We start from the raw sequence: 9,983 nt of genomic DNA, 5'->3' as shown, positions 1-9,983 counted from the left end.
GCACAGCCGCGCATTATTAGCCGTCGCCTCTTGTCTCTAGGTTTCCTTTAATCGGTCTCTAAAACATTAACGGCTCGGTTTATTAAAGCAGAGTGGGGGGCTTATCTCGTTTACTGCGTAGATGACTTTGACACTCACTTGTGTTTTAAGAGGCTCGTGAGCACGTGTAGTTGGAGAAAAGCTGAGAGGGCAGGAAAATGTACATTTCACTTTCATGACACAATTATCTACAAAGATTGTGTGGAAACAAACACTTTGCGAACGATGCAAGAGACAAACCAAATTGGCAATTGCCTTTCCCATTTTCCCTAATTGCTTTGAGTTTTGTTATTTCAATGCTGATCAAGACAGGATTACGTTTACATCTTGCGGTGGGGAGATGTCTAGTTTAACAAGGCTTTCACGAGACATTATCCATAAGAGGTTTTTTGGCTAATATTGCGCAAATGTGAACACTCCGGTGTGCTGAAGCACTCATTGGAATGTTTTATTTACGTGACAAACTTTACTAATTGGCTGTGTCAGACTGTGGCGGGATTAACGACACATTTATATTTACGCAATCTAACCCAAACAAAACCTCTTGTGTTTGTTGTCCTTCCCCCGCACCTCCGATTGGCACGGTTGGCTACTTTACGGTTTCGAAAGAAGTTCAATATACATACATACGTACGGGCGACGAACAGGAGGTGCGCAATCGACTGAAGCTCCTGTCAATAGCGGTTAGAGGTGATCGACAACGTGAGGTGGCACTGCCGTGGGAGATCGCAGTTGCGCTGTACAGGCCCCATCCGATGTGCAGTTCGGGTTTGTTACCGCCAGTTGTTCGACTTGACGTCCGACGTTCAGCCCGTGGAGCGAAACGTCGGGACATCGCGCCGTACAACACGCGGCACAGCCCGGACACGCATCGGAGAGCTGAACTTGGTTGATCGAATACAGCAGCAGCCTCCGCAGACTCCGGGGGAGGGGGGGCGATTGCCCGGGGCCGCCAGCGTCACTTCTTCCTCCAGAACTTGCTGTAGGTGTCCGTGTGGAGCTCATCGCCCAGGTCGTCCTCTGCGCTCGACTTTGGCCGTTCCTTACGGCCTCCGCGTGCCCGCAGTCGCGCCAGCTTCTCCTCCTCGCTCAGCGCGTCCAGGTCCACGGGAAGCTGTGCAGGGCACGGCACAGAGGGGCAAGGCAGGGCACGGTGCTCGCATCAGTGACGGTGGAAGAGGCTGCGGTCTCGTGCTTTAGGAAGAAGGAACCGTGCTCGTGAATGGACGCACGCTTGCAACTCCAGTTAACGGATGCAATCTGACAAAGCGGGGCGTGGAGAGGGGGGGGGTTTGGGTGGCCGTTTCACTGAGCTCCCCCGGAGCGGCAGGGGTCATAATGCAACGATGTGATGGAAGAATTAAGATTGTGCACGATGGTTGCAGTGCTTGGATGGTGGTTGATGGCAATACAAAACAACTTGCGTTTATAAAACATGCAAATGCGATGCGACCGCAACTCTTTGTCTAAAATAGCTTATTTAATATTCATACAAATTGTATGCATATGCCGTCTTTTGGCTAATGTCGGGTACCACGAAGTTTTTTTTATTTACGGCAGATGTATTATTGTGCTAAAGAATATACTGAATATTTAAATATTTAACTTGTAATATGTAGTGGTAGTAATAATAATGTACAGCACCTTGGAAATTAACTGCTGGATGAGCACTTCCCCTACTACCTTGTGATGGCAGCAGGGGTTATTTGAGCATACCTCCTCGTCAGCACAGGCTGGTGAAGGTGCCGGACCAAAGGCTAGTTTGAGATATCGCTCACCACTGATATTATAATGGACAGATTTACACAGCGAACCATGCTAATTAGAGCCATGAAAGATTTGAGATTTAGATGAGTACACGTATTCAGAAGAGCACAAGACGGAGCTAAGATAGAGATCTATTCAGAAGAGAGACATCACAGAGAAACAGGACAGTGATTCATACTTTAATTTTGGGTGGGATCAATTAATAAAGTTGTCACGTGAACAAACGTGCCAATTTTTTGCAAATAAAAGCTAGGAAAGAGAGCTCGGTTACCTGCCCCACCAAATAAAACCACCTTATCAACTCAAATATAAACTAAACTTTTTATTTTACCAGGTAAGGCAGACTGAGCTATATAGCTATTTTCAGGAGTGGCCTGGCCACAAATGAAGTGTACGTATGTTGAACTTCTTTCGCATTCCTTATGTCGACATTTTTAACAGCCAAATACTCGAAACACACGTTTCTAAATATGGAGGAAAAAACCGGAGGATGCAGATAAATATCCACACAACCACGGGGAGAACATTGCAAACTCCAAATATGCAGCAGGCGTCAGGGTCGGGATCGAACCCACGACCACCTGTATACCAGGCGAGGTTGTGAGCATCTCGCCACCGTGGTGTCTTTGTGGTGAAAAAAGGATTGGAGGTGCATGTCTGTAATCCAGCGCTCTTAGAGGCAAGCAATATTGATGGAATTTCCCACAAAGACATTCGGTTCCATCCCACACTTGGATCATTAACAGTTATTTTTTTTCATTTTAGGGTTAGGACTTAAAAAACACTGAGACGTAGCTGGACAACCAAAAAAGGGTGAAGAGTCTGTCTTGACAGGGTCACAGCAACTGTGTGGTAATTTTTACTACTCAAAGCAGTATTTCACAGCTATGAAAATCTTAACTATTTTACCAGCAGACTTTAACCCAAAGTCTAACCTCCATGTCAGTGCATTTCTCGACGACTTTATTATTTTCTCTCCACAGCAATGTGGTCACCCAAATGGTCTGTAAATCAATTACCAGAATTCCAGTGAAGTTAATCAAAGTTCACACCTGTCTAGAATATTATATTAAACCAGGACACTTTGACAATGTGCATTGACATTTTACTCAGAGGGCAACATCACCTGCACAAAGACCGTTGTGCCATTAAACAATCAAACGACAGTAAAGTCCCATTATCCCCTGAACTTGGGCATAAGATCTTAACATGTGACCCAGCGGTCCAGAGGCACACATTTTTTAAGCGACAGCGCTGCCGTGTTGTTGTTGTTTCATTTGAATCTCTCGAACACTCCGAATGGTTTCGCAACGTTCTGTAAAGAATGTTCCTTGACTGCACGCCAAGGCACACCTCTTTGATGGCCAGCTGGGTCACGGCGCGCATGGCAACGGAGGGCTACCGCTCATGTTGACTGAACGCGTGAACCCGAGACTACTACCGCGACATGCGGTGAAGTGAAGTGCTCCTTGGTAAAAAAAACGCACTCAACTCAATTGAAATGTGAGGTCAAATCCTTGTTAGCTGTTGGCTTGGTCCATCATGCCTCCAGGGTTGATAAAAAAAAAAAATTCATACCACTGTGGTCATGCCTTAAAAGAAACTGGCCACCGTTCGGGGAAAATTCTGGAATTTTGGTCACTGGCTTGAGGCCACCATTGCATTGTACAGTCTGTTCTCCTATAACGCGGTATTTCGCTAGTTGCGTTCCTGAAGAACATCACGTTTTGGAAAATCGCGTTATAATATAGGGTAAAGCGCAGTTCGCGATAACACGTGTGATGCGTAACGCAGGCTGAACAAAGATTGAGGCGCGTGGGTAGCACCCAGAATCATCCAGCAGCATCCCGCTTTGTGTGATGCTACGCAGAGGCAGCCGTTCTACCGCTTATTCCTACTTGCCTATTCCTACTAGTTCCATTCACTCGATCAGGTTGTAAAGAATTAGTATCTGCGTTATAAAAAATGTGTTCCCTCATATATTCATCGCGTTATATCCAATTCGCGTTCTGAAAACACGCAGCATTATAGGAGAACGGACTGTATATTTGAACGGCAAGACAATTTAGACTTTTTCGTTCTCACGATCACGTCTCCGTACCATAATGATTTTCTTGGGCTCCGTGTAGCGGATCCGTACAGTGGAGCCGTCCGGTCGAGCCAGCAGCAGCGTGTACGGCCGCGGATACACGTTCCTCGCCGTTCGCACCACGGACGCTCGGTTCGAGTTGAAACGCCGCGATGAGGACGGCAACAACGGCCTCGGCAGTAGACAACACCTGAGGGGTTTGAAAGAACAAAGCGCATGCACATGGTCATACGTGAGAGGCGAGATTTCTCGTCTAGCTGTGAAGGTGCAGGTGTTGTTAGTGAGCACATTTTAAGGTCGGTACGGCACTCCAGGACAAGCTACCTTTGTCTCCCCAGTGGTAATGTTGTTTTACAGACCATCCCAGGCAGACATGGGGTCAGTTATACTGGTATGAACCTCCTAGTTACACCAGCCCACAGGGGATTATTGTGTCCATCGTGCAGGGAGGGGCTGGGTGGGGAGGGGAGGGGCTGGGTGGGGGGTGGGAGGGGTGGGGCTGGGTGGGGAGGGGCTGGTCACCCCGTGGTGCCCTTAAAAAAACTCAATGTTTAAACTACTCACGCCGACTTGTGCCCGCCCTCACAGTCGGGCATATTTGCGGAATACACCACGCCGCCGTTGACCCTGGCCATTGATGAGCAACCCAACGTTCCTACCAGCTCCCTCCGCAGGAATGTGTTAATTACACCAGCATTGTTGGATGCAATTAAAATGACATCGCCATTACAATTCGCTGTGAATTACATAATTACAACTGTAACTGATCCCAGCACTGACTCCTGGTAAGCATTTAAGACAACCTAAGAGAGGTCCAGATATCACTGGCCACTGACTTCCCTGGTCAAGAATCGAGCCAAGGTTTCTGAGATCGCAGAGCAGTGCGCGATCACTGCTTCACCAACACCAGTCTTTTTCTTTCGTGCAAGCAGGATGGAAAATCCGAGTTTTGAAATGTATTTGAGTTGAATGCTACGTTTTTTTCCAATAATCCAAGGAGGCGGTAGACGCTCTATGGATCGCATACACTAAGAAATTGTTGTTTTCTACTCCCGGTGCCTGCGCATACCAACATTAAATACCATTTCAACACAGAATTGTGTTGTCTTTATTAACATCTTTGAATTGTGCTATCGGTGTCAAGTTGTGAGACAAAGACCGTTACGTGTGAAACTCCGGAAGAACACGCCACCTTCCCCAATATCTGCCCCTCCACTTCGTAAGGGGCCATCCATTGAGTAGGTACGCAAAAATCTGTCAAAACGTGACCCCCCCCTCCCCCCCTCCCTGTACGGACGCGAACTTTTACCCCCCCCCCCCCACCTGCGTACGTACCATTGTCGCACCCCCCCGAATCCTATAGAACGGTCAATATTGAATCCACGCAGAAACGATCAAGAATTAATAATATTAACGTGTTTAAGCAAACAGTCTACCGCCGGCTGCATAAAGAATTAAGTTGCATTCCTTAAAAAGTTTGTCTGCTGTCGGCTAGGTTCAAACGCCGACTGAACCCAGTCGAACAGGTGACGCATTAGCGGGATGTCAACAGGCGCAGTGTCAGTCTGAAGCACAGCAGCGTGACAGCTGCAGTCAGGGGCACAGAAGTGACACCTCTCCCACAGTCCCACTTCTCCCGGCAGTGCTTGTTGTCTGACAGCTGAAGAAACTGAACTGTGGCTCATTTGAAGGCCAATGTAGACAAATTATTATCGAGGCTTCACCCCCCCCCCCTCCCCCGTTTCATTGTCAGTAGACTCCCATACACAAGCGTACGCATGTAGGCTAACCCCCCCTCACCCCGCCATGCGTACGTACTAAATGGATAGCCCCTAAACGTATCCTCTCCACATCAAAATCAACCACACTCACAACCTTTCTGGGCGCGCATTTCAGCCAATGTGTGTTCAACAAGCAAACGCTGGACCGCTTTCTGCATCGGGTGTCTCGTCAGCAGTCAGGCTCGGCTCATCATTGATCTCGGGATCAGATCGCATGAATGAAATGTGTGTCGTAGACCCTATGCCGTGAACAGATGTCAATTAAGAAATATTGGTCGCGAAAGCCTACGTTGGTTCAATTTGAATGTAGAGTCAGTGCTTGTTTGAACCAATCAACGCCGGTGACTTGCCTTTGTACAAGGTGCTGTATTTACTCAGTCGCCGTCCCCCTATAACAGTGACACGTGGCACGGTTGAGGGCAATGACATTGACCCGCGTGGCGTGGGGAGAGGCCCTCATCCAGCAGTGGATCGACCATGGAACTTGCATGCACACACCCATTACCAGTGCAAGTATCACGCTTTGGCGTTCGCCAAACCTGAAGTGTCCTACATCGCATGAATCTCTCCGGTAAAAAAGATAAGAGATTGCGTCCCAATGAATTTTGTGCGGCTTTAAACGTGAACGTGCAATGTGGTGGATGGTGGGGCAGGGCTTAGCGTGGCGCTCACCAACCCGGACACACGAGGAGTTCAATTCCCGGCTAACATCAGTGGCGAGTGATACGAAAAGCACATCTGGCCCACCCCCTTTCACAACCCCTACGGCCGACACGGCGTGGGGAAGCCTTCATCCTAGATTTGAAGCTTTCGTGACTGCAAGGATTCATATTCTTAGGTTTTTTCGGTAAAGTCACGTAGGTAAAACATCAAAATTAATAAAAAATAAAATAAAGATCACGATCACGACGTTTCGGAGACTTGTGTTGCCTCCGAAACGTCGTGATCTTTATTTTATTTTATTAATTTTGATGTTTTACCTCCGTGACTTTACCGAAAAAACCTAAGAATATGAAGCCTTCATCCGGCAGCTGATTTGTGTAGCATTGAATAAATACTGTACCGCACGACTCAACATGACATTCACGTCAGTATAAACATAGTACAAAACATCGCGTTATTTGTGTTAAATCAGAGTTTTAGATATCGCCTATTTGGCTCAACTGCAAACTTGTCTTCAGTTTCGTTCTCTTTTAATTTTCTAAAATTTCCCGATTCCGACCGGCTCGACGTGCCCGGCTCGGCCGTCATAGGGCACGCCCTGACCCGGCTAAGAATCTATCCGAGAGCCGGTGACTCCCAGAGGCCTAAGCCCGGTTGACCGGCGGCAAATGTTCGTTGAGCGAAACGAAGAGGAAAAATAAAACGTAACCGCGATTGCAGCTCGCCTCACCTCGCGGACGAGGAGGCGACTCTGGCGAGAGGGGCGAGAGGCTTTAACAATCCTAACAGAGGGACAAACATCGCTGGTTTGCGTTCTACTCTGCCCGCGAGGCAGAGTTCGGTGTGTTAGAGGTCAGGGTGACGTCATGTCACCCAAGCGCTAAGTCTCAACGTCACGTCCGCCACCAAAGTTTTGCGATTAAAATATTAAAACCTTTTAGTTTTTTGGCAGTATCAAAATGATGAAACAGTAAGAATTTGTTTTACTCTTGTTCGAACATCAAATAGATTTTTTTTTTATTTGACCAGGTAAGGGGCCGTCCATAAATGACGTCACGCGATTTTGGACGATTTTTGACCCCCCCCCCTAGTCACATGACGTCACAAAAAGTCAGACACCCCCCCCCCCTCAAATATGACGTCACAAAGCTCTGCCCCCCCCAAAAAACCATGCTTCAAATCGCTTTAAACTATTGTCTTTGTAGTGTGTATTTAATGTGGAGAAAACATTTATTAAAATGTATATTTAATGCGCGTATTTAATGTGGCGCTGCACTCTGATATTGTAGCAGAAAACATTTATATGTAAAAAAAAAAGTCTATTTAATTAAGTAGAACGTGTTGTCTATATTTATCGAAAGTTGCGATTTTTTTATGTGACGTCACATTTCTCACCCCCCCCCCCTTCGTCACACATCGTCACAAATGTCTAACCCCCTCCCCTCTCTAAGGTGCGTGACGTCATTTATGGACGGCCCCTAAGGCCCCACTGAGCTCATTTTTCAGAAGCGAGCTGGCCACGAATGCCAGTTTCGGCAAAGTGACATTCACCGCAGCCAAGCACTCGAACCGCGTGATCGTCTTCTTCATTCTCTCCCGATACTTTCCATTGGCTACCACATTCTGATGAGCCCCCCCTCTCCTCCCCCCTCAACTCGCTTTTAAGGGATTACATCTTGAATCATTGCCTCACTTGATGCAGCTGATCTGGCTGCGACTGTCCCACCTGATGACGGAGACTTGTGTTGCCTCCGAAACGTCGTGATCTTTATTTTTATTTTATTATTTTATTAATTTTGATGTTTTACCTACGTGACTTTACCGAAAACACCTAAGAATATGTTGAGAGGGGAAAAAAAAACAGAGGACCCGGAGAAAGATCCACGCGACCACGGGGAGAGACACCGCAAACTCTAAATAGACAGCGCAGGGTGCTTCAAAAAAATTGTAACACTTATATGGGACTATTGTTTTTTATGGAAAAATAACGGATAATACACTTAACGTGATAACAAATGTAATGTTAATAGCTTCAAAAAGTCTGAAGTCTTCCCCTTGTTCGCCAGCGTTGTCAACGCGTGCCTGGAGTTTTATCCAGGTGGTCTCCAGAGCCCGGACACACATTTATTGTGGTATTGTTGCAAATTCTCACAAGTGTTAAAACATTTTTTAAAGCAGCCTGTACAGCAATCCAGGTGTCAGGGTCGCGATCGAACCCACGACCTCCTGCACACCGGGCGAGGTAGTTAACATCTCGCCACCGTGGCAAGGCGTTAAGTCTGCACGTTTTGCATTGACCACAAACTACTTATGCAAAACATGCAAACAAACGTGCTCTGATAATAATTATAGACACACTGCCTATGAAACGGATTGGCCTACACCAGAAACTTCATTATGGCCTCGTCTCGCCACCAGTGTTAGACCAGAGGACGCCAAAAGGCGAACGCTGCAAAGACAATGCAAGTATTCTTGGTTCTTTCGGTAAAGTCACGTAGAAGGGAAATAATATAATAATGAAAATAAAACATAATAAAATACAATTCTCACGACGTTTCGGCCACAACGCAAGCAGCCGTCCTCAGGTGAAGAACAGGGCTGTCGGAAAGACAGCGTCTGAATTCATTCGTGAGAATTGATTTTTATTATGTTTAATTTTTATTATTTTATTATTTCCCTTCTACGTGACTTTACCGAAAGAACCAAGAAGATGAATCCCTGCAGTCACGAAAGCTTTAAATCGACAATGCAAGTGTCAGAGAAAATGTTAAAGTAACCCAAAAAAAACTTTCAGAATGCATGTTTAGCGTAGAGTATTTAACTTTTGAACAAATAACAGTTGCTTATATTCTTAGGTTTTTTCGGTAAAGTCACGTAGGTAAAAACATTAAAAAGTAAAATAAAATAAAAATCACGACGTTTCGGAGGCAACACGACAGCTGTATCAAGTAAATGAGAGATTGCAGGAGCTACCACTTCGTTTATCTCAATCTCTCATTTACTTGATACAGCTGTCGTGGCTGTGACGGTACCACCTGAAGACGGAAGCTTGTGTTGCCTCCGAAACGTCGTGATTTTTTATTTTATTTTACTTTTTAATGTTTTTACCTACGTGACTTTACCGAAAAAACCTAAGAATATGAATCATTGCAGTCACGAAAGCTTCAAATCTAGAATTGATGCTTACCCTCATTGCTCTCTGCTGCTCGAGCAACGTAGCCACCTATATGACACCCTCCATGTCACAAACACCTAAGGGGCCGTCCATAAATGACGTCACGCACCTAGGAGGGGGGGGGGGTCAGACATTTGTGACGATGTGTGACGAGGGGGGTGGTTTGAGTAATGTGACGTCACATAAAATGCGCAACTTTAATTAAATATAGACAACACGTTCTACTTAATTAAATAGACTTTTAAATAAAACATTTTCCCTCCACATTTGTGAATCAACATGCATTCAGAATATTTGGCTGTTATATATATCCACGCGACAAGCCACTTCGTTGAGCTATCATTTGTGATAGCCAGGTCGCTTCTGATAAAATATCTATATAGCTCAGTGGACCTTACCTGCTTTAAAAACATTTGTAGAAAGAACAGCTCTCCAAACCTCCAAGTGAAGATTGCAATAAGCCTCCTCA

The 9,983-nt window shown here is 46.0% G+C and overlaps 1 protein-coding gene across 1 annotated transcript; it reads right to left on the bottom strand.

Moving 5' to 3' along the window:
• Window positions 1–981: 981 nt before the first annotated feature.
• MRPL55 (mitochondrial ribosomal protein L55) lies at window positions 982–7,213 on the bottom strand. The gene is made up of 3 exons (XM_061567424.1): window positions 7,070–7,213; window positions 3,908–4,085; window positions 982–1,153 (listed from the first exon to the last, which is right to left on the bottom strand). Exons 1-3 carry the CDS (start codon window positions 7,138–7,140, stop codon window positions 998–1,000), a joined length of 405 nt encoding a protein of 134 aa, XP_061423408.1. The 5' UTR covers window positions 7,141–7,213; the 3' UTR covers window positions 982–997.
• Between the last annotated feature and the right edge of the window lie 2,770 nt (window positions 7,214–9,983).

This window comes from Lethenteron reissneri, chromosome 39 (assembly GCF_015708825.2).
Source record: "Lethenteron reissneri isolate LAM-NWPU_2019-01 chromosome 39, ASM1570882v1, whole genome shotgun sequence".
Classification (NCBI taxonomy): Eukaryota; Metazoa; Chordata; class Hyperoartia; order Petromyzontiformes; family Petromyzontidae; genus Lethenteron; species Lethenteron reissneri.
The sequence above is the reverse complement of the archived record's forward strand: the minus strand, read 5'-3'. Positions and strand labels throughout refer to the sequence as shown.

Excerpts from the sequence above, each read along its gene's own strand:
- MRPL55 (XM_061567424.1), bottom strand. The coding sequence starts at position 7,140 with ATGTTTGTCCCTCTGTTAGGATTGTTAAAGCCTCTCGCCCCTCTCGCC. Across the intron at positions 4,086-7,069 it reads GTCGCCTCCTCGTCCGCGAG|GTGTTGTCTACTGCCGAGGC; the intron begins GTGAGGCGAGCT and ends CAAACCCCTCAG. Across the intron at positions 1,154-3,907 it reads AGCCCAAGAAAATCATTATG|CTTCCCGTGGACCTGGACGC; the intron begins GTACGGAGACGT and ends TGCCCTGCACAG.